Source organism: Delphinapterus leucas, chromosome 9 (genome assembly GCF_059928025.1).
Source record: "Delphinapterus leucas isolate spDelLeu-1000000601 "Yukka" chromosome 9, BTC_Dleu_Yukka2, whole genome shotgun sequence".
Lineage (NCBI taxonomy): Eukaryota > Metazoa > Chordata > Mammalia > Artiodactyla > Monodontidae > Delphinapterus > Delphinapterus leucas.
The window spans coordinates 89,704,194-89,730,052 of record NC_143137.1 but is presented as its reverse complement, the minus strand read 5'-3'; the positions used below and the strand labels follow the sequence as shown (position 1 = coordinate 89,730,052).

The window sequence follows — 25,859 nt, the reverse complement described above, 5'->3', positions numbered from 1 at the left end:
CAGTATTCACCAACCATGTTTCCTGATATCGTCTTTAAGTTGATTCTGCTCTGCCTCTGTGTGTGTGTGTGTGTGTGTGTGTGTGTGTGTATCTGAGGCATGTACTGTTACTAACACCAATAGATTTCAGAAATAATATTTTGTGTTGTTTATAAACTTAACAGTCAAGAAAATGTTAATGAAATAATCTAACTTTTTAACTATGTACCTTTAATAACAGACACTGAATCATAAATGAAAGAGGAATTTCAGCTATTTGGGCCTGGACATATATGTTGGTGTACAAGATCTGCCTTGTTAATTCAGTCATTTACTTAGTGACACATCCAGCAACCTATTTATATCACTATGGACTTAATCTACTCATAGATGATATTTCTACTCCCCACCTCATTGCTTACCTCTCTCTGCTTCAGTCACTCTGCTCCAGCCACCATTATGACCTAATTGCTGTTTTCACTAGCTACCAAGCACATTACTACCTCTGCACTTTCACTGATACCTCTGCCCAGATCTGTATTTCCCCGTACCCTCCATAGATTTCATTATATGTAGGTCTCCATTTAAATAACACCCTGAGATGCGTTCTCTGACTCTTCCCTCCATAATAATCCACATCATTCTCTGTTCTTATTCCCTTCCTCCTCCTTTATAGCATTTATACTACCTAATATTCTCTTACATTTACCTTTTATACATTTCTTAGTAAATACAAGATCCATGCGGGCAGAGACTCAATTGGTTTTATTTACTGCTGTATTTCCAGCACATAGAAGCAAGATAGACCCATAGTAAGCACTCTATAGATATTTGTAGTTTCAGTGAATGAAGGAAGGAAGGAAATATAATGAATAATAGTATCAGTCTGCATAGCTCAGCCGTTAGTTGACTCTGCAGAATTCATTTATTTATTCTCTAAACAAATACAGGGTTGTTGTTAGTTCCAGCATGGCTCTCTTCGTAGGGATTGGGAGTAAATTTTAAGTAAGCCCTAATAATATAACAGATTTTTAATTTTGTTATTATCCTTTAAAGGAGGAGGGAAAGGGAAAGGGAGGAAAGCATACACATGGTATTTAACTTTGTCTTTTAGGAAATAAATAATGACTAAAAATGATATTTGTTCCAAATGCATTGTCTTTGTTCTTGTCTGTAATAATTTTAAAATATTGTAGTAACTGCTCAAGTACCACTTAAAGTTGTAGAGTTATGTTGTCTGTGTTTATTTTCCTATTTATATCTATTCCCAACTCACCCCACCACCACCTTTTTAAAGAATCCAACCCAGGTCGGAACAGCTCTTCAGGTTTTCCATAATCTTGGAACTTTGAAGGATACTATTACCAGTGTCGTGGATGGATATTGTGCTGCTATAGAAGAAAATATCCACAGTGCATTAGACATCAAAGTTTTGACTCAGCCTTCCCAGTCAGCTGTGAGAGGTATGGATGTGGTTTATCTTTAGCTTCTTTATTTATTTATAACTGAAAAGTCCTTTGAATAGTATGTGAAGCATTCAAGTTTCAAAGTAATCTAATGACTCATTTTTTAGTAGACAGAAAATGAGAGAAGAAATTATGTTTTAGAATTTATTTATAACTTTTTTTTGTCTAATCAGTGAGTTGAACTGGCCAATTGGTATATTCAGAACTTCTAGATAAAATCTGTAAACTATGGCTTCATTTAGTTCAGAGGAAACAGATGCAAGAAAAAAAAAAGGAACATATTTTTCTTTCTGAAATCCTTATCCTCACATGTACTTCTTATTGAGACAGAAAATATTTTTTAAGGAAATACAGTCTCTACTTTATCTTTCTGGGCTTTTGTATAACTCTCATACTCAGGAGCAGTAATGGGTAAATGTGGAGACAGAAGTTGATAAAAGCTTTGGGAACATTACAACTATAGCACAATCTAAAGAAAACCAGAAACAGGTAGATTCAAGGTAGCAGTCCCAACCCTTTTCCTGCCAAAAGATACCCGATGATGACATTCACATACATAACACACTTCATAGACACGAAAGACTACGTGTTCTGTGTACCTCTCATTTTTCTAAGCAACACCAACTCTGCATTTCTCTCCTTAAAATCTTTCCTCTCTCCTGTTAATGCGGATGGACTGTACTTGCTCCTAGCAGAGACCAAGTACTCTGCTTTTGCATTAGATCCCATCACTCAAAGGCGTTGCTTTCACAGATCCCCTCTCTCTACCACATCATCAGTTTTTCCTTTATTATGTCTCTTTCCCATCACATACAATCGTGCTATTGTATCTTCTTCTGCTTAAAGACAAACAAATCTATCTTGACTCAGTTTCTTTCTTCAGTTTTACCACCTTATTTTATTTAGACTATAGAAAAATTACCCAAAGTGTTGTCTATACTGCTTGCCTCCAGTTTTTCTCTTCTTATTTTTCTATTGAACAAGATACTCTAATACCATCGAGTTGTCCTTAAGAACAAATAATACATGTAAAATTAATAACAGTTCTTGATATAGGGCTAATACTAAAAAATATTTGCAGTCATTATTATTTTTATGTTTGCTATATAAACATAACCTTAAATAACACAGAATATATGTCCCTCATAAATAATTTGCACGAGATAAAAAGAGATAAAAGAATCTTAGATCTTAAAGGAATTTTTAAAGGTTAACCCTAGCCTCTGAATAGGTCTGTATTAAGACCATCCCAGAAGGAGAGCTTTGGAAAGAAATTGCCAGAGGAGATTTTACTCTCAGCTTTTCCCAGCAATTATTCTCAAAAAGTTTGATCTAATGTTTAAATTTCCAGAGGCAGTTTAATCTCATTCCCTCTTGTGTTGTCAAGAATAGGAAAAAAATGAAAGCAATTATTCACATCCTGTCAGTGCTAATGTATGCTCCCTTTTTCTGAAAGAATAAAGAGTTTAAAAGCCTTATTATCATCTGTTGAGGAGTGGATACCATGATTTAATGTAGAAACCCTACTCTTTATTATTTTTTAAAAGAATAATCATTGCTATTTTTATTTTTTAAAATGTTACATTGGCAGGATTAATGTTAATTGCCTGATCTTGTTGGTTATATTGAGATAATGTAGTAGAATGTCATTTTTGTTGGAAATACACATTAAAGCCTTCAGGGGTGATGGGGCCTCATGTCAGTAACTTATTCCCAAATGATTCAGGGAAAAATATTTTTTACTATACTTCAAAATTTTCTATACGTGTAAGATTGTTTCAAAACTTACAAAATAAATAACATTATTATAATTATATGGGAACACGTTACCCAAAATGTATCTAAAAGTTTATAAATCACTAAGGAAAATATAAATAACTCAATTGAAAAAAATAGATAAAGGATATGAATAGGCAGATCACAGAAGAACATATCCAGTAAACATGAAAAGATGTTCCGCCTCTTTTTAGAGGATATGAACTAGTTATTAGGGAAAAACAAATGATGCAAGATCCTATTTATCAGTCGTGAGACTGGCAAAATCTAAATCTAAAACAGAACTAAATGTTGGATGAGGGCAGGAACTCTTATACTCTGACTGTAGGAGAATAAAATGTTTCAAACATTTTATTCAGTTTTATCAAACTGCTCACTGAGATTAAAAATGGGTTTACCTTATAATCTTATAATTTCTCTTTTAAGAGTAAACCCTAGAGAAACTCTGGCACATATGTATAAGAATTTTTATTACTATTATATAATAGCTAAACACTGAAAACAGTCTTTCCTTCATTGGAAAAATGAATAAACTTGCTTATTTGTTAAGTAGACTACTATACAATATTTAAATTTATAAATTTTATCAGTGTAGATAATTCTCAGCTCCCTTACATGAAAAAGCAAGTTGCAAAAAGATACAGTATGATATTGTATTTAAAGCCTGAGAACATGACAGATGGTGCTATGTATTGCTTTACATATATGCAGATGTAATGAATGTATAAATATATGCCTTCCAATAATAATCATTAATTTCAAAATAACATGAGCTCTGGGGAGAGAGCAAGGAAAATGAGACCAGGAACGAAGAGGTATATTTAGGGACCTTCACTTTATTCATTCATCCTTTTTAAAAATTTTATTTTTTAAGACTGTTTTTTAGAGTATTTTTACGTTCACAGCACAATTAAGAGGAAGGTACTGAGATTTCCCATATACCCTCACCCCCACGCGTGCACAGCCTCTCTCATGATCAGCATCCCCCAGCAGAGTAATACATTTGTTACAGTTGGTGAACCTGCATTGACATGTCATAACCACCCAAAGTCCATAGCTTACAGTAGGGTTACTCTTAGGTTTCTGCATCTATGAGTTTGGACGAATTTATAATGAATGACGTATTTCCATCATTATAATATCAAACAATATTTTCATGGCCCTAAAAATCCTCTATGCTTCGCTTATTCATCTCCACACTCCCAGCCCTGTCAACCACTGATCTTTTTATTGTCTCCATAGTTTTACCTTTTTCAGAATGTTATGTAGTTGGAATTCTACATCATGTAGCCTTTGCAGATTGGCTTCTTTCACTTAGTAATAAGCATTTAAGTTTCCTCCATTTCTTTTTTTTTTTTTTGCGATACGCGGGCCTCTCACTGCTGTGGCCTCTCCCGTTGTGGAGCACAGGCTCCGGACGCGCAGGCTCAGCGGCCATGGCTCACGGGCCTAGCCACTCCGCGGCATGTGGGATCTTCCCGGACCGGGGCATGAACCCGTGTCCCCTGCATCGGCAGGTGGACTCCCAGCCACTGCGCCACCAGGGAAGCCCTCCTCCATTTCTTTTCATGGCTTGATAGCTCTTTTTTTTTCAGTGTTGAATAATATTCCATTGTATGGATGTACTACAGTTCATTTATCCATCCACCTAGTGAAACATCCTGGTTGCTTTTAAGTTTAGGCAGTTATGAACAAAAGCTGCTGTAAACATCTTTGTGCAGGTTTTTGTGTGGACATAAGTTTTCAGCTCCTTGGGGTAAATACCAAAGAGCACAATTGCTGCATTGTACGGTAAGAATATGCTTAGTATTGTGAGAAACCACCAAACTGTCTTCCAAACTAGCTTGACCATTTTGTGTTCATGCCGTCAGTGAATGAGGGTTTCTGTTGCTCCCTATCCTCACCAGCATTTGGTGTAATCACTGTTCCAGATTTTGGCCATCTAATAGATATGTTATGGTATCTCAGTGTTGTTTTAATTTTCATTTCCCTGATGCTGTATGATATGGATCATCTTCTCGTATGCTTATTTGCCATCTGTACATCTTCTTTGGTGAGGGAGGTGTCTGTTAAGGTATTTGGCCCGTTTTTTAATTGGGGGTGTTTCTTACTGTTGTAAGAATTTTTATTTTGGGTAGCAGTTTTTTCAGATGTGTCTTTTGCAAATATCTTTTTTTCCAACTCTAAGGATTGTCTTCTAATTCTCTTATTTGTCTCTTCCAGAATAGAAGTTTTTAATTTTAATGAGGTCCAGCTTATCAATTATTTCTTTCATAGAACATGTCTTTGGTATTGTATCTAAAAAGTCATTGCCATACCCAAAGTCATCTGGGTCTTCTCCTTTGTTATCTCCTATGAGTGTTACAGTTTTGCACTTTACTTTTAGGTCTGTGATCCATTTTGAGTTAATTTTGGTGAAATATGTGAGGTCTATGTCTAGATTCATTGTTTTGCATGTGGTTATTGAGTTATTCCAACATGATTTGCTGAAGGTTCTACTGTTGCCGAATTTATTGCCTTTGCTCCTTTTTCAAAGATAATTTGACTATATTTATGTGGGTGTATTTCTGAGCTCCCTATTCTGTTCCATTTATCTGTCTTTTTTGCTAATACCACATTGTCTTGATCACTGTAGCTTTATAGAATGTCTTGAAGTTGGCTAGTCAGTCTTCCAACTTTATACTTTTTTGTCAATATTGTATTGGCTCTTCTGGTTCTTTTGCCTCTCGATATAAACTTTAGAATCCGTTTGTTGATATCCAAAAAATAACTTTCTACAATTTGGATTTGGATTGCCTTGAATCTATAGATCAAATTGGGAAGAACTGACATCTTGACAATATTGATTGTTCCATCAATGAACATGGACTATTTCTCTATATACTTAGTTCCTCTTCGATTTTGTTCATCAGAGTTCTGTAGCTTTCCTCGTAAAGATTTTGTACCTATTTTGTTAGATTTATTTATACCTAAGTATTTCATTTGGCCGGGGGGGTAACACACATGATATTTTGTTATCAAATTCAAATTCCACTTGTTCATTGTTGGTATATAGGAAAGCAATTGACTTATGTTCATTAACCTGGTATCTTACAACTTTGCTATAATCACTGATTAATTCCAGGACTTTTTTGATTGGTTCTTTCAGATTTTCTACACAGATGATTGTACCATCTGCAAACAAAGACAGTTTTATGTCTTACTTCCCAGTATACACCTTTCTTTCCTTTTCTTGCCTTACTGCATTAGCAAGGACTTCCAGTATAATGTTGAAAAGTGGTGGTGAAAGGGGACATTCTTGCCTTGTACCTGATCTTAATGGGAACATTTCTCATCATTAAGTATGATGTTAGCTGCAGGCTTCTTATAGATAGTCTTTATTAAATTGAGAAAATTCCCTTTATACTTAGTTTATTGAGAGTTTTTACCATTAATGGCTGTTGGAGTTTGTCAACTATGATCAAATGTATTAATGTGATTCTTCTTTTTTTAGTCTGCTGATGTGATGGATTATGTAAACTGTTTTTTTTTTTAAATTTATTTAATTTTATTTTTGGCTGTGTTGGGTCCTCGTTGCTGCACGCAGGCTTTCTCTAGTTGCGGTGAGCAGGGGCTACTCTTTGTTGTGGTGTGCGGGCTTCTCATTGCGGTGGCTTCTCTTTGTTTTGGAGCACGGGCTCTAGGTGCGTGGGCTTCAGTAGTCATGGCATGAGGGCTCAGTAGTTGTGGTTCGCGGGCTCTAGAGCACAGGCTCAGTAGTTGTGGCGCACATGCTTAGTTGCTCCGCGGCATGTGAGATCTTCCTGGACCAGGGGTCGAACCCGTGTCCCCTGCATTGGCAGGCTGATTCTTAACTACTGCACCACCAGGGAAGCCCTGTAAACTGGTTTTTGAATGTTGAACCAGGCTTACATACCTGGGATAAATCCCATTTGATTATGGCGTAAAATTCTTTTTATACATTTTTAGATTTTATTTGCTAATATTTTGTTGAGGCTTTTTACATCTATGTTCATGAGGTAGTGGTCTCTAGTTTTATTTGCTTGTAATATCTTTATTATCTAGAATAACAATTCACCATCTTGTTATTTCTGTCGACTTTCGGAATGCTGCTTTCTTCAAACTTTGAACGCTTTTTTTGCTCTCTGGCCCAGTATGTACCAGGTTCACCTTCTATTTTTACCGCTCCAGGTACGGAATCACTTTTTTCTTCAGTAAGCCTTGGCTTCTTTTATTGGGGAATGGTGCATAGAGATTGAAATTTGGATATCAGGCATGCTCATTTCTATTAAGGAGTTGTCATCTCTCTGTCCTTTAGTGAACAGAATTGACAGATACCTCCAATTCCCATTACTCATTTGTATCTTCGTTCTGTTTATAGTGAGAACCTTCATTTGCACCATTCTAAAATAGACTTAGTTTCAATATTACTATCAAGCAACACATCTATTAAGTAAAATACAATATTTCTTTGTGATTCTTTTTGCCCCTAAAATATATCTTACTAAAGTCAGGATGCTGTAATTAAAAATTACTTGAATTAATTATTTTCCTGTGTGTGGTGGTTGTATTATTAATTTGAAGTACCATTAGTTTTATGTGTTACTGTATTTGTTTGTATTTAGTTTTAGAGTTTGCTTTTTCATTCTTTTAAAATTTAAATTTATTTTGAAACATCAGCATATAAGACGTTTGTATGGTTCACAGATACTCACCGCTTTTATTCCTGTTCCTTTCACCTGCTACTACCTCCCACCTCTTCAACTCCTCCTTCTAGGAAACCTTTCTTATTAATTCCTGTTTTCTGTATTATCCTTCCTGGGCGGGTGTGTGTGTGTGTGTGTGTGTGGTCGTATTTTCCTTTCTTAAACACAAAAGGTTAAGATTCTTTTTTATGTCACTTATGAGAAATTATAATTTCTTCAAAAAGGAACTTCTCATCTTTTAGCCTGTATGTGCTTTTCATAATAACGTATCAGTACATTTTGTTATATTTGGAAATTTTTATTTTTCATGTTTTTCTCTTGCTCATACCAGGGGCACCTGGACGATCTACCATGCCAGCCCCAGGAAACACTGCAGCGTTTCGTGCTTCCCTTTGGACCAATATGGAGAAACTTGTGGATCATATTTTTACTGTTTGTGGCCAGGTAAATATTTGAGAGAGTGAAAATAACATTAATTATGGGTTAATTCCTGGTTATTCTAAATTGTGTGACCTTGGGCAGGTTTCTTAAAATCTCTGAGAGTTCAAAATACCTACATTAGCTAATTATAATATATGTAAGGGCTCTAGCAAAATGTCTTTTCCCTTCCCTTAATGTTTCTAATGCCTATGCTTAATAGTTGTTTCATTTGAAAATACTCAGTTATATACATTCTCCCTCTCTTCCCCCTTTTTAGGTACAACATCTGCAAAAAATATTAGCCAAGAAGAGAGACCCTGTCTCTCACATTTGTTTCATTGAAGAAATAGTTAAGGTATGTTTAAATTAAAGTATTTTTATCTCTTTATAAAAGAATGCAGGAAGATAATGAGCCAGATTATTTGTGTTCCTGTCTGACAGAGAGGCTACATGTCAGATAGCTAAAGGGAAGTATATTTCTTGACAACCACAAATTTTCTTTGCATGTTTGTTTATTGAGTAGATGCTAGCTAATACTATTTATAGAATAATTCTCAAATGCATATAGTAATTTCCCATTTTTTAATAATATAAATGATTTATTGTAAAAGTTTTTTAAAGTCCCAATAGAGAATAAGATAAAAATTTTTGGTATATAAGAGATTTAATTAGTGGTTGTTATAATGCCTTATAAAGTCTTCTCTGAAGATGGTACAATCCATTCAGTTGTTAATTTTTCCTATAAAGCACTTTAATGTATTATTTTTTCATATTCTAAAGTCTCCCTTCTGTCATCTACCAATCTACTGGCCTCGTGGGCCACAAGAATTCCTTCCATGCATAGAAATCCCTGACTCTACATTTTATTCATTCATTTTGATATGTTTTTGATAGTGATGAATGGAATAACTAGATATTCTGTTCATTAAATCTTAACACCTAGTGCTTCAAAGAAAAAGATTCTCTAAGTTTCTGTCATCGTGGTGTAGGTAGTTTACTTTGTAGTTCAGAATTTTAAATATTTTATTTCCTGTGTTGGGGATCTCCAAAACCACCCCCAAATTTGGTGATTTGCTAGGAGGATTCATAGCACTCAGTACATAGTCCTGCTTGTGGCTGTGATATGTTATAGTAACAGTATATAAACCAAGTCAGACAGAGAAAGACAAATACTGTGGAATCTAAAAAACAAATGAACAAACGTAACAAAATAGAAATTAAGTTACAGATACAGAGAACAAGCAGGTGGTTGCCAGAGGGGAGCCGGGAAGGGGAAATTGGATGAAGGTAGTCAGAAGGTGCAAACTTCCAGTTACAAGATAAATAAATACTAGGAATGTAATGTGTAGCATGATGAATATAATTAATTAATATAATTAAGACTGCTGTATGTTATATATGAAAGTTGTTGTGATATTGCTGCATTGGGCAAAGTTTCTACATAAAAACTCACATATCAGTTCTTGTCAACAGTTATTATACTGGATGAACACTGGGCGAGGTTTTAAATGCATGTGAATTATTTCTAACTAAAAAGGATTATGAGGAATAGGGATATATGCTTTCATTGTATTCGTCCTTTTCATTTACTTAAAAATATTTCTTATTTAATTAAAGCCAGAGAAGATTGCTCTTCCAAATATTCTTCTTACGTTTTTTAAGACAGTAGTCGTACACAATACACACATACATATTTACATTTATTATAAATTTTAATGTAACTTTACAGTTTAGTTGTTGTTTTTTCTTATAAGGTGATATTTATGAATAAAAATTTAGTCCCTCTTGGGATTCAGTATACTCATCTATATTCAGAATAGATCAATCTGTTTTGGAAAGTCCAGAATAACTTGTGACCTTGCAATTTTGGGAACTCTAGGACAAAAGAGAAGTAAAAATACTCTAAGGAAAATATGTCATAAATTGCAAAGATAGCACATAAAATTTACTATATTTGCTATAATTTCTTTAGTCTTTTCCTTCGTTAAAAAGCTGTAAACAGATATTTTTGCTAATTATATAACTACAATGTAAGAGTATTATTTAGTTAAAATAATTATCAGTGGCAGTAGAACCTTTATAAAAAGTATAGGATTTTTACAGTGATTTGAGGCCCAAATAATAATCCTTAAAATCTTCATAAAATTTTAAACTTGAGTAGGTGATGGTATATATCTTGGGTCATTGAAGAGCAGTTTCTGAACCAAGATCTCTAAATCATTTTGTAATCTGTTTTTGAGGAAAATGTTATAAACAGAATGTTCTTACACTACTAGGTTTTTTTTGCAGCTTCAAGATTTTTAAGGATATATCCTGGTATTGAAAGTTCTTTTTAATTTAGTGGTTTAGCCTTTTAAACCTCTGAATATATTTTTAAAAAATGAAAACAGTGTAAATAATTCAAGATGAAATGATTTAGAATTTATGTCATATGCTTTCTACAATATCTATGTAGAAATTAATGCTTTTTTCCTAGGAAGATAATTTCTAGCAAGTAATTTTTTTTTAGATTGCAATCTACCAGAACAGATTTTTAAAATTTATGTATTAAATTTTTTTTGTTGTTTTTTGCGGTATGCGGGCCTCTCACTGTTGTGGCCTCTCCCGTTGCGGAGCACAGGCTCCGGACACGCAGGCTCAGCGGCCATGGCTCACGGGCCCAGCCGCTTCGTGGCATGTGGGATCTTCCTGGACCGGGGCACGAACCCATATCCCCTGCATCGGCAGGCGGACTCTCAACCACTGTGCCACCAGGGAGGCCCCTGTATTAAATTTTTATAAGTTGTAGTCCACATTTTGAAATTCACTGAAAGCTAAATTAATAGATATTTTCTCTTTGGTTTATAATTTAAATATAAATGAAATTACACTATTAATTTCATGTCAAGTAGGAAAATTAAGAATTAATTTTCCAGGTTTCTTTGTTTTAAACCACTTGATTCTAATGCTTCTGTAATTAACTATAAAGTGTGATGGAATTTCCGTGTTTGACTTCTTGCCAACTTGTTTCTTTTCTACAAAAACAAAACAAAACTGTACTTTACATTTTCCTTTGTTAAGTAATTTTTGTAATTTATTCTTCTTTTGCTGTAGTTCAATACCTGTAGATTTCTTTAAAAAGTAATGATTTTTAATTTTTAGAACAGCTTTAGGTGTACAAAAAAATTGAGCAGAAAATACATCTGATACTTGCTAGGTTATCATAACATCTCTTGTGCATTATACAAAACTTATAAATGTACTACATAGTGAGCTAATCCTAATGTAAACTATGGACTTTAATTATTAATAATATATCAGTCATGGTTCATCAGTTGTAACAAATGTACTATACCAGTGCAAGATGCATAATGCATTATGCAAATACATAATTTCCTGCGTCCACCATTTATAGTATCATGCAAAAGAGGTTCAGTAGTTTTACTTCCTTAAAAATCTTCTGTGCTCCACCAGTTCATCCTTCTCCCACTTATCTCCTTAACCCCTGGCAACCACTGATCTTTTTACTGTCTTTAGAGTTTTGTCTTTTTCAGAATATCATGTAATTGGGATCATACAGTAGGTTGCCTTTTCATACTGGTTTCTCTCACTTAGTAATATGCATTTAAGGTTTCTTCGTGTCTTCATTGCTTCATTGCTCATTTTTTTAATCACTGACTGATATTTTACTCTGTGGATATACCTAGTTTGTTTTACCCATTCACCTATTGAAGGACGTGTTGTTGCTTCCATTTTTTGGCAATTATTATTTAAATTGTTACAAACATTCATGCACAGATTTTTGTGTGGATATAAATTTTCAGCTCATTTGAGTAAATACCAAGGCATGTGATTGCTGTATCTTATAGTTAGACTATGTTTAGCTTTGTAAGAAACCGCCAAATTGTCTTCCAGTGTGGCTGTATTATTTTGCATTCTCATTAGAAAGAAACAAAGTTCCTGTTGTTCCACATCCTTGTCAGCATTTGATATTGTCAATGTTTTGGATTTTAGCTATTCTCATAGGTATGTAGTGGTATCTCATTGATTTAATTTATATTTCCTTATGGATTTTTTAAAAAAAAATTATATTTATGGGAGAAACTTGATTAGTTAAGTTCCTAAGACTTTATCTGTAGGCAAATGAACTGCCTTGCCATGCTCATTATTTAAAATTTATCTGTTACAGTCAATCCAAGTGCTTAAAATATCTTAAAATATTCTAAGGTAATTTTTATAGGATTAAGTATAGTTTTTTTTAGCATTTGGACAGCCAAATAGTTTCAAGGTTACATTTCTGAATACCTCTTCAAATAGTGTTAAAGGCAGGACAGTACAGTGATTAAGAGCTGGGTCCTTGGGCCCTGGTATCAGACAGAGCTAAGATTTCCTACCTTGATTATGCAACCTTGGATAGGTCCTATAATCTTTAAGACCATCACATATCAAATGGAGGTGGTAATACTACCTATAAGCTGAGGTTTTCTGAAGGAAAATTAGATAATGTAGACTTAATTCAGAGATGGGCCCATTAATTTTCTATCATGATTATTATTTCAGTCTTTTTTTTTAAACTTTGAAACTTTTATTTAGGGGTCATAAAGTTACCATGTGCATGGTAATAAAAAACCTTACTGTGTGAGAAGGTCAGTTTTTTTTTAAACAGTTCTAATAACATGATATGCATGTATATTCATGCTGAGAATTAGAAATTTAAGAAATCTTGTTTCCTTGAATAAGACAGTATCAAGGATTTACTATGAATGTGTCATGATTATATGTCTCACTTTACTAAAGAATCATGGGTTTATGATCTAACATTTGGTAATTCTGTAGTCATAAAAACAGCGAGGATGGTTTTCCTTCATTCTGTGAGGTCTTGTGAGAATTGTTAAATCATTTATATTCTTTTAGTAGGCAAAAAAATGGGTTTACTTTAAAAACGTTTAGTTTTGAGGTTAATATTGCCAAATCTGCCTTGCTGTTTGTTAAGATATCTGATTTCAGATGATAGAGAGAACTGTACATATTAGTATTCAGAGTCTAATCTTAGGTATGTACAAGAGGAGAAAAAAACCTACATGATGATAGTTTCTGGAATGCTTTATTAGCTCAGGAGGTTTTGTAGTAGATGTTTATCATGTTATAAAGAATACATCATAGTGTAAAGAGGGCATAAATGCACTGAGTATAAAATAAAACTGGGCCAATTATATCAAGTATAATAAATCTTAAGAATACAGTGTTAATATAAAGCCTTCTGAAAACTTTTCCTTAATTAAGATAACTAATGCTGCTTCTGCTTAATTTAATAAATGTTCTGGCTAACTTGTAAAATTAGCCTGTTATTTTCAGTTCATACTATAAAGTTGCAGACACCTTTATACCTATCATATTAATTCTTTATGGCATTTAAGTGTGGGATATACTTTTTTCCCCTTTTTATATTGTATTTCCAAAGATTACTTGAATGGATAAGTCTTCTCATTTTAAATTAGATTTCTAGACTGTTTATTAGACATGAGAAATTCAATTTTGGCATCTTTTAAAACCTGTTAAAAGTTCTAGTATCACTATATAATCATCAATACTATATGTAACACTTTGAAAGTGAGTGTAGCAAATTATTGAGAAGTTATTCAGGATCCATACGGTGGAAAACAGGTTGTAGATTCTCATCTGCAGAATTAAGCCAGTTTAGCTATATGTGCGAGTGTAGATATGATACTTTCATTTTCTAAGCCAGCATTTTTTATCATTGAACAGAATCTTTTAATCATGTGTGTAGGATGCATTAGGCTATATTTGGAATGTGTTCAGCATTTTGTGCAGCTATAGTACTAACGAGGATTTTAACTACGAAAAAGAATGTTTTCTTTTGCCCTTTTAGATGTATCAGATGATTTAATTATAGCATTTAAGACTCAGAAAAAATTGTAGGACACCCAAATTAGGAATCTTTTTAATATTATGAGAAAAATGTTGAACTCATTTATCAGTGGCATCGCAATTTGATTAAAAAATCAAGTGGCAGTTAGCCAGTTACATGTCTAAGTCAGGTATTGTCAATAAATTCTCTTACCTATAAAGGTTAGATTTTTGCTTTACTAGCATGGGGACCAGTTATTTTTAAAGGCCCTCTCCCTGCAGTAAAACAAATTTTAGATAAGTTAGAAAAGCATAATTTTTTTTTTTTTTGGCTGCTCTGGGTCTTTGTTGCTGCGCGCGGGCTTTTTCTAGTTGCAGCGAGCAGGAGCTACTCTTTGTTGCGGTGTGCAGGCTTGTCCTTGTGGTGGCTTCTCGTTGCGGAGCATGGGCTTTAGTAGTTGTGGCACGCGGGCTCAGTAGGTGTGGCTTGTGGGTTCTAGAGCTCAGGCTCAGTAGCTGTGGCACACGGGCTTTGTTGCTCTGTGGCATGTGGGATCTTCCTGGACCAGGGCTCAAACCCGTGTCCCCTGCATTGGCAGGCAGATTCTTAACCACTGCGCCACCAGGGAAGCCCCAAGAAAAGCATAATTTGTAATGCACTGTTGGCCCTGCAGAAAGTAAGAGAATCTCTGAGGGGCATATGTATATACGGATATACATAAGCAGATAAAGTAGTTGAAACTGTAGTGGAGATTTGTGAGCTCTAAGTCATTGCAAAAGCTGGAGTTGCCCTGCAGTCAAATGTCCATGTCAATGATGGGATCAGTTCACTAGGCTCTAGCAAGGTGGAACAATGAACCTGATAGTCTTGCATTAAGCTGAGACCTGTGACTGCGGCAGACATGGTCCTTGGTTGGTAACAGTACCTACTCTCACAAACAAATGCAGATACCCTGAAGAGGAAAGCATTTCTAGTTTTAGCTATTAGGATTCTCCACATGTTAAGGTCAGCCAACTATGAGCTCACAGTTAAAAATCACCAGTCCTATAAATAAACTAGAAGCATGATTGAGAGTCAGCAGGAAAAATAAACACAATTCAAGACAGGTTTTAGACTCCGAAAGAACTTCTGAAGGACACTATGGACTTCAGATGTTAGAATTAACTGACAAAGAATCTAGAATACCTGTATATGTTTTTGAAATAAAGAATGGAATAAAAAATGAGAAATAAGCGACTTAAGAACTGATCAGGTAGGTTTAAAGAAGAACCAAATAGAACATTTAGAAATTAAAAATTAAATCATTGAAATAAAAAATTCAGCAGATAGGTTAAACAGATGTTACGTAAAACCAGGAAATGAATTAGCCTGGCAGTTAGAATTGATGTTATTATCTAGAACGCAGCATACAGACAAGAGTATGGAACAAATGAGAGGCTGAAAATGATGGAGGATTGAATGAGGCTTTAGTATGAGGCTAATTGGAAAAGGAAAGTCAGCAAACAAAAAAAGAAAAACCACATGATCATCTCAATTCATGCAGAAAAAGTATTTGACAGAATCCAACATCCATTTCTGATATGAATTCTCAGCAGACTAGGAATAGAACTTTCTCAACCTGATAAAAGGCATTTAGGAACAATGAACAGGTAAAATCATATACAATGGTGAATACTGAATGTTTCCCCCTTAAAATTTGGGAGAGGACAAGGATTCTTTATGCTCTCACTACTTCTGTTCAGCATTTTCCTAGCTAGTGCAATGAACAAGAAAAAGAAATAAAAGGCTTCCAGTTTGGAAATGAAAAAGTAAAATGGTCTTTATATACAAATGATAAGATTATCCATGTTAAAAACTCGATGGAATCTACAAAAAGGCTACTAGAGCTCGTAAGTGATATGTTGCAAGATTACAGAATAGAAGGTCAATATACAAAAATCAGTTGTAGGGCTTCCCTGGTGGAGCAGTGGTTGAGAGTCCGCCTGCCGATAGAGGGGACACGGGTTCGTGCCCCGGTCCGGGAAGATCCCACGTGCTGCGGAGTGGTTGGGCCCGTGAGCCATGGCTGCTGAGACTGTGCGTCCGGAGCCTGTGCTCCGCAACGGGAGAGGCCACAACAGTGAGAGGCCCGCGTACCGCCAAAAAAAAAAAAAAATCAGTTATACTTCTATATATTAGCAATGTACTATTGAGAATTGAAATTTAATAATTCCATATACAGTAACGTCAAAGAATATGAAATCTTAGGAGTAAATGTGTCAAAAGTTGAACATCTGGAAGCTGAAAATGCTAAATATTGCTGAGAGAAATTAAAGAAGACCTAAGGAAATAGAGATACCTTATTTATGTGTTGATAGATTTGCTGTTGTTAAGATGTCCCTTCTTCCTAAATTGACGTATAATCTCAACAGGTGTTTTGGAGTGATTGACAAGCTGATTCTAAAATTCAAACAGAAATACAAAGGACTTGGGATACCCAGCACAACTTGGAAAAAGAAAAACGAAATTGGAGGGCTAACAATACCTGTTAATTTCAAGACTTAACTACCATATTCAAGAAAATGTGGAATTGACATGAAGTTAGAGACATAGATCATTGATGCAGAATAGAGAGTCCAAAAATACACTGACACATATGTGGAAAATTGATTTTCAGAAACAGTTACAAAGGCAATTCTATCTTGACGCAATAGTCTTTTTAACAGGTAATACTGAAACATTTGGATATCCAGATGTAAAGCCTAAAATTCTAAAACTTATAGAAGAAAACAGAACAAACTTTGTGACTTAGGGGTAGCAAAAGATTTCTTAGATGCAACACCAAAAGCTCTGTCCATAAATTTAAAAAATTGATATTTTGGACTTACTCAAAATGAAGAATTTATGTTCTGCAGAATACTCCATTAAGAGAATACAAGATAAGGAATAAACTGGGAGAAAATATTTGCAAATCACATATCTAATAAAGGACTTATGTCTGAAGAACTCTCAGAATTCAATAAGAAAACAAAGCCAGCTTAAAAAAATAGGCCAGGGCTTCCCTGGTGGAACAGTGGTTGAGAGTTCACCTGCCGATGCAGGGGACACGGGTTCATGCCCTGGTCTGGGAAGATCCCACATGCCGCGGAGCGGCTGGGCCCGTGAGCCATGGCCGCTGAGCCTGCGCGTCCGGAGCCTGTGCTCCGCAATGGGAGAGGCCACAACAGTGAAAGGCCTGCGTATCACCAAAAAAAAAAAAAAAAAAAATAGGCCAAAGATTTGAATAGGCACTTTAGAGATAGATATCAATTAAGCACATATCTAAAATTTAAAAGACCTGACCATACCAAGTGTTGGTGAGGATATGGAGCAACTGGAACTCTCATATACTGCTGAAGGGAAGTGTAAAATCTACAACCACTTTGGAAAACAGTTTGGCTGTTTCTTAAAGAGTTAAACATACATATATTATATGACCTAGCAATATACCCCTAGTAATTAATCCAAGAGAAATGAAAGAATATATCCATACAAAGACTTGTATACAAATGTCCATAGAGCTGTCTTCTCCCTGTGTCTTCACACCATCTTCCTTCTGTATGTGTCTGTGTTTCAGATTTCTTTTTCTTATAAGGACCGTCTAATGACCCCATTTTAATTTAATTACTTCTTTAAAGACCTATCTCAAAATATGGTCACATTTTCAAGTATGGGGGGGTTAGGACTTCAACATATGAATTGTGTCGGGTCAAAACTCAGCCTATAACAGTAATTTACATTGATGCCGATGAAAATGGAGAGAATTGCAGTGATTTGAGAATTACTCAGGAGATAAAACTGACAAATCTTAGTGATGGATTAAAAGTGGTGAGATGGAGGAGAAGGTATCAAGGACAATATCATTGGTTCAGGTTTGACAGGGTTCTGGTAGATAGGAGTAACTTCATTTGAGAGCATAAACCGAAGAGCACATTTAGGAGGGAAGATAAGCTCTGTATTCAGGTGCTCATGGGACATCCAAGTGAAGATGTCAGTTAGGCAGTTTAATATGGGAGTCTGGAGCTCAGAAGAGAGGCCTCTGCTAGAGACATAAATTTGGACGATATCGGCTCATATTGGCAATCAAAGCCATGGTAATGGCAAAGACCGGCTATAGAGAGAAAAGAAATCTACCTCAAAAATGCAACATATAAAACTCATGTAGAACTCTGGTTTCCAAAGTGTGTATACATTTTGACATGTAAGAAGATAGTTATAAATTTTGCCTGTCCTTTTTACAAGTTTTCTCCTTTAAACTATTTTCGTACATTTTATATTGCACATATTTTATGAATACAGTGGTATTTGTATATAATTTTAAACAAATAAGTAAACATATATTAGAATGTATATTTAAAAATATTTACATTCAGTGAGTTTGGGAAACATCGTAACAGAGGAGGCCACAAGGAGTATCTCAAGAGGAGGATGAAACCAAAGAGAATATGGTGAGGGAAGCCAGGGGAAAAGTTTGGAGGAGATCGTGGTTCATACTAAATCTAATTTGAGTGACAGTCTATTTAAAATACCAGTCCACCATGCGTTCTCAACAAGGGCAATATTGACCCCAAGAGGGAGAAAAAGTTCTGTTTTTTGGAGGGAGAGGGGAGGCACAAAAACATCTTATATATTACATTGGCTTGTGGTCTCCAGAGTTCAGTCCTACCATACAAAATCGTACTCCTTAGTATTTAGCATCTGTCATCAGGGAGAAACTAAGTTAAATTTAAATTAAGTGCAGTTATATTATAAAAGTATATAATATGTATCATTACATATTATATGTATATAATTATTGTATATAATATGCTTATTATATGTATATAATAAGCATATTATATAATTATTACATATTACATAATATAATATGTATATAATTAATTATTTAGTTTTCTTTTTGGAGGGGCAATATGAAAAGAAAGGTTGAGAACTCTATAGAAAGGGTTTTAAAACCCTTTAACACTGTAGTTTAACAGTGATCTCTAGGGAAAAGCGTGGGATAAGGGATTTGAGTTTGAAGAGAAGCTTTAAATTTTTACCATGTGTGTTTCAGTATTGAATTTTTTACATCAAGAATTTATTCGTGTCTTTAGAATTAAATTAGATTATCTTAATTACTCTTCCAAAAAATTAAAAAGAATAAAGGAAGCATCATGTTTAATCCTATCGCCCAGAAATAATTTCTTTTTTTAAAAATTAAGTTATTTATTTATTTATGTTTTAGCTACATTGGGTCTTCATTGCTACGTGAGGGCTTTCTCTAGTTGCAGTGAGTGGGGGCTACTCTTCGTTGCAGTGCGCGGGCTTCTCACTGCGGTGCCTTCTCTTGTTGCGTAGCATGGGCTCTAGGCATGCGGGCTTCAGTAGTTTTGGCTCACGGGCTCTAGAGCACAGGCTCAGTAGTTGTGGTGCACGGGCTTAGTTGCTCTGCAGCATGTGGGATCTTCCCGGACCAGGGCTCGAACCCGTGTCCCCTGCCTTGGCAGGAGGATTCTTAACCACTGTGCCACCAGGGAAGCCCGAGATAACTTCTGTTAACATTTTGTATATGGTTTTTCTATAATATTTAGCTCTATGCATTTTAACAAGTCCTATCTGTTCTATCATCAAAAGGTATCTGAAATCTGACTACTTTTCACTTCCTCCCACTACCACCTTATCTAAGCCCCCATTTTTTAAAAAACAACAAGTAGATTGTACTGTAAATATTCCTTCATCTTTGAACAATATACATATAAAAGCCAACATTTTGATTTTAACTGAAGTTCTTCTGGCTTTTCATTTTGTTCTGTGATGTTCATCTTCAAGTCCCTTCTGAATTTCTGTACCTTCCTTCTTTTTTAATCAGACACAGCAAAATGGTTCTCCCTGAAGGCTATTTTCCAGTAAAGATAACTTTTTTCTTTGCTTTATATTTGCTTCCCCAGGAACCCTCTGCTTTTATCCAGAAGATGATTAAGAGCTAATATAAAATTCACATCTGTTTGGTTTCTTTGATCAAGTCTGCAAGCTTTCTCATTCACAATGTGATCTCTCCACAGAGATCTCTGGCACAGACTTGTTGCTAAATCTTTTACTGCCTCTTCTGTTTTGATCGTAACTTAGTTATGTCTGGTTCCCTCTGACCTTGTCTCATTAAGTTCACTGTCTTATAAAATCTTTACCTGAACTGATCCTCACCTTCCCCTTCTGTATCAAAGATAGAGGTTGATTGTATCTTCTCTTTTCTCAGACTTACCCCTCTACTTTTGTTCACATTCTACATCTTATCCTTGTCTAGGACATTCTCTGCTTTCTCCAATATCAACCTTTCCCAGTTGCTTCCTCCCAAGGATCTACCATCTAAAATCAAAACCAGAACAGAATCCTTGGTCCTGTATCTCCCTCAAAGTATTTCTACCCTTCATGCCCAGATTTCCATAAGGTACTTTGTGTCTCTACTTTCTTGTTTCAGTTTTGCTCCAAACCACTGAAATCAAGCTTCTGCTCCACTGAAACAGTTGTTACTAAAGGAATTTTAATGACCCAACTACCAAATCCTTCTACTCACTTCTAAGATTCTTTTACTTCACTCCTTAGAGGTAATAACTACTTCTAATACTGGTTTCCTCCTTCACAGATACTACATCTCTTCAGAATCCTTCACTGATTCCTCCTTCTCCACCTACCCTTCCTTTTAAAACGTTTTATTCATAAAATTTCACTCCTTCTCCACCTACCCTTCCTTTTAAAACATTTTATTCATAAAATTTCAAACAGAAGCCAACATACAGAACTAAAGTATAGGACAGTGATTCTCTGTGTATCCATTGTCCAGTTTCAGCAATCACTAACTTGTGACCAATCTTTTTTTTTTTTTTAATAACTAACTCCACCACTTCTCTTTCTCCACTCTAAATTATTTCTTCCCCAACCTTTAAGAAGTGTTTTTCCCCTGGGCCCTATCCTCAACATTCTTTTCCTCTCATGCCACATGCAATCTATGGAAAAGCTCACACATGTTAATAGTTTCTACCACCTCCAAATGCTGATAACACCTAAATCTCTTTCTCCAGCTTAGATCTTGTTCTTAAGCCAGAGATTTGTACATATTTAGTGGCCTAGATCGTCTTCTCTCAGATGCCCCACAGGTTCTAGAAGTGGTAGAGACTGGATCTGAACCTTAATATCCTACTTTCAGAGTTCCTCTTCTTAACCACCGCTCTTTTCCTATATTTAAATAGGAAAATATAATTATGGTGGGGAACATGGGATGCTATAGATGTATATAACAGAGTGCACCAAACCTGGGGGAACAAAGAGAAGAGACACCTAAACTGACTCTGATGAAGGTGCTGGATTAAAAGCTGGTAACTGGGAGGAACTACAGAAGAACCTTCAGCAACCTGAAGGAATTTGTGCTGGTTGGATCTTTGACCTCAGTGGTATGTAACAGAAGAAGTAGGCTGGGACAATCATGTCATATAAGGCTTTGTAAGTCAAGTTAAAGGGGACTAATACTTTAATATATCAGTCAAACAAACCTTAGATCAAATCCCAGCTCTACTACTTTCTGTACTACTGTACTACTTTCTGTATAATTCTAAGCAAGTCACCTTTTCTCTTTGATCTTTGTTTTCACTCTAGAAAGGGACTAAAAATGTCATCTTATAAGATCATTCCACTCATTTTTTCAGTAAATATTTATTGTGTGCCTATTATGTCCTGGTCACATTCTTGATGTTGAAATTAGAGTGGTAAGAAAGACAAAGTGGGACCTCTGCTGTCACGGAGCTTACATTCTGGTGGTTGTTGTAGTGTTTAAATGAGATAACATTCAGTGGTGCCTGTTATATAATGGACATTCAGAAAGTGTTAATTTCCTAGCCAACATTCACATACATTCTAACGCATGGACACTTTGTCTGAGTTCTTCTCTGATTAAGTTAAAAGTACATACTTCTTGGCTTAGAAGTTTTGAGTGACTTGTCACTAAAAAGGAAGAAGTAGCCAGATTATCTGGGACCCTATGTTTTCTTTCAAAAGGTCATGTCTAGGAGTTAGAATTTTCTTGTTTACTTTGGCAATTCTAAAAAGCCTTGAAGAATTCCTGTTATTTCTAGAAATCTGTTTCAGTAATTCTGTGAATTACAAAGATGATTTGCATCAAAGGAATTTATGGTTAGTTGTAGGAATAGATAATGACACATCCAAAAGAAATAAAAGAAAAAGCCTCTAGAGAAGATAAAAGCTAACAAAAATCATCCACAGAACAAAGAAAACACAAAGAAAGCATAAAATGAGATGATAAAAGCAGAAACAACCTATTAATTAAACATATTTGGTTTATAATTTCTTATTAAAAGGTAAAACAGTGTTTAAAAATAGAATACTTTGTTTATAAGAGTCAAAAAACAGTGACATGACAAGAATAAAAATAAATAGACTGATAAACATTTCTCAAGTGAAAGCAATAGCGACAGTATTAATTTCAGATAAAATAAGACAAATAATGGTATATAGAATAAAAAGGGTCACACAAACTTTATATTACCAGTCTCTTCAACAAATGATGCTGGAAAAACTGGATATTCATGTGTGAACGAAAGAAATTGGACCCTTACCTTAAACCGTATTCAAAAATTCAAAATGAATTAAAGCCCTAAATGTAAGACCTAAAATTATAAAATTCAGAGTAGAAAATTGGGAAATCTTCATGACATTGGACTTGGCAGTGATTTCATGGATATGACACAAAATCACAGGCAACAAAAAGTGAAATTGACAAATGGGACTACACCAAACTTCAAAACTTCTGTGTGACAAAGGAAACAATTAACAGAATGAAAAGGCAACCTACAGAATGAGAGACAATATTTGCAAACTATATATCTGGTAAGGGGTTGATGTCCATAATATACAAAGAACTCCTACAACTCAACAACAACAAACCACCCAACTCAACTAAAAAAATGTGTGAAGGACTTGAATAGATATTTGTCTGAAGAAGACATACAAATGACCAACAAGCATATTAAAAGATGATCAATACCACTAATCATCAGGAAGTACAAATCAGAATCATAAAGAGATATCCCTGTACTCATTAGGATGACTATTTCCAAAACAGAAAACAGGTGTTGGTGAGGACGTGGAGAAATTGGAACCCTTGTATATTGTTAATAGAAATGTGAAATCATGCGGTTGCTAAGAAAAACTGTGGAGGTTCCTCAAAAAAATTAAAAACAGAATTAATGTATGATCCAGCGATCTCACTTCTGGAGATACACAGTATATCCAAAAGAATTGAAAACAGGATCTTGAAGAGAGATTTGCCCAGCCATGTTCATTGCAGCATTATTCATAATAGCCAAGTGATAGAAGCGATCCAAGTGTCTGACGATGGATGAAGGGATAAAGAAAATGTGATACACAGACACACACGTATATACATACATGCAATGGAATATTATTAAGTCTTTAAAAAAGAAGGAAATTCTGTTACATGCTAAAGATGGATGAAACTTAAGGACATCATGCTAAATGAAATAATCTAGTCACACAAAAAAACAAATATTGTATAATTCCACTCACATGAGGTATCTCAAGTAGTCACATTCTTAGAAACAGAAAGTAGATAGGTAGTTTCCAAGGGCTGGGGGGAGAAAGAAAATGGGAGTTGTTGCTCAATGGGTTTAGAGTTTCAGTTTTACAAGATGAGAAAGTTCCAGAGATCTTTTGCACATCAAGGTACATAGAGTTAACACTGCTGTACACTTAAAAGCAGTAAAGATGGTAAATTTTGTGATTTTTATCATAATTTTAAAAGTATAAGAATCGTTTCATGCATTGTTTTCTATGAACTTAAAACATATGAGGACTGGGTATTATTTTGTTAATTAAAGGGTATTAATTGCCTTTTATTAACTCAGCTAAATGATCCTGTAGATTTCCTTCTGGAGACATTGGGCTCTTATATTAATATATTTCCTAATATTTAATGATAGGTACCTTGCTGACATAAATCCTACTTGTTGAGGTAGATAATTCAAATACTGAAATCAATTTGCTATTATATGTGAGAATTTTGTATTTGTATGCTTAAGCAAGATTGACCCAAGTTTACTTTTTAAAGTGTATGTATGTGTGTGTATGTAGAAGCATATATAGTCACCAAATTTCCTGCATCTTAGACATCTTTCAGATTTTTACCATTATGTTGTTATCTGTAGACTTTTCATATATGACCTTTAATGTATTGAGGTAATTACCTAGCTTGTTCCTAGCTTGTTGAGTGGTTGTATCATGAAAGTGTGTTGAATTTTGTCAAATGCATTTTTGTGCATCAGTTGAGATAATCGTGGTTTTGTCCTTCATTTTGTTAATGTGATGTATTAAAATGGTTCTTTAATATGATGAAAAACATTCACTTTATTTTTTTTACTAAAGTATAATTGATTAACAATGTTGTGTTAGATTCAGTACAGCAAAGTGACTCATTTATTTATATATGTATATATATTCTTTTTTAGATTCTTTCCCATTGCAAGTTATTACAAGATATTGAATATAGTTCTCTGTGCTGTAGGTCCTTGTTGGAAAAACATCCACTTTAAAGTGTATGATATACAATACACATATTGCATAAAATCTTGGTAATCTGAATCTATTTTGTGATCACTGCATAAGAAATTAGCAATTATTTGATTTGCCTTTTTATGATACACAATATCCATTTGAATTCAAAACAAAACTTATTAAAGAAACAAATAACAAGGAAAATAGATATGTGCATAGGCATAAAAATGAGAAATCAGTATTTTTCATTGCTCATTGTCTTTCTTATAACCTTGAAAAGTAGAATTTCATTCTTTGCAAGTACAAAACTAAAGCAGAATGAATGAATTTCCTAATTATTCTTTTTTATGACAGTAGTCATATTTGAACATTATACATATTTATGTTACTAGGGTGAACCATGTGTAATTGGCATTGTTGTACTTCAAAAATAGAATAACGGCAATTTGATATAATATTATCACACATGTAGAAGTACCTTAAAGAGCTTGGTAAAATTTCTGTAAGTGTCATTTTCTTTTAACAGTATTAAAATACTTTGTCCGGTTTTAACAAATGACACTTAAACTAATATTTATCTTTTCCTTTTAGTAATTACTTTCTAAAATATGTATTAATAGTTGAGTGACAGTATGCTGCTAAGCTGAGTAATAGGAATTCCTGTGACTTAAAAAAACAAAAACAAAATTGTGTCTATACTTCAGGCAGTTCTCTTTCGTAATTGGTGAATTGTATCTTGGTGGTCACTCTTGGTCTAAGCATGCTTGTTCTTCATTTTCTTATGGTAACAAAAATTGCCTTCTGTATATAAAATGATGATGATAATAATTGTAATAATAATAACATTCACTGAAGATTTATTATATGTCAAGAACTGTCCCAAGAGTTTACTTTAATAAACTTTTAAAATCCTTGTAATAATCCTGCAGTGTGGGTACTGTTATCTCCATTTTACAGAGGGCAGGGAGGCACAGAATGATTTAGCAACTTGCCCAAGCTCACACAGCTAGTATGTAGCAGAGAAGGATGATGACATGAGACATGATTTGACTCATCTATATATTTCTACTTAGTTACTTAATAATTCCA

At 34.5% G+C, this 25,859-nt stretch overlaps 1 protein-coding gene across 6 annotated transcripts in view; it reads left to right on the top strand.

Moving 5' to 3' along the window:
- The window catches only part of COG5 (component of oligomeric golgi complex 5), a 284,068-nt gene that overhangs the window by 150,944 nt on the left and 107,265 nt on the right, over positions 1–25,859 (top strand). For all 6 annotated transcript variants that reach the window (XR_004023181.2, XR_016394383.1, XM_030761468.2 and 3 more), the window contains exons 8-10: positions 1,277–1,442; positions 8,259–8,371; positions 8,625–8,702. Coding sequence is in view for 4 of the 6 variants with exons in the window: in XM_030761468.2 (XP_030617328.1) it covers positions 1,277–1,442; positions 8,259–8,371; positions 8,625–8,702 (357 nt within the window). In the remaining 2 variants the exon portion in view is untranslated. The remainder of the gene's footprint in view (positions 1–1,276; positions 1,443–8,258; positions 8,372–8,624; positions 8,703–25,859) is intronic.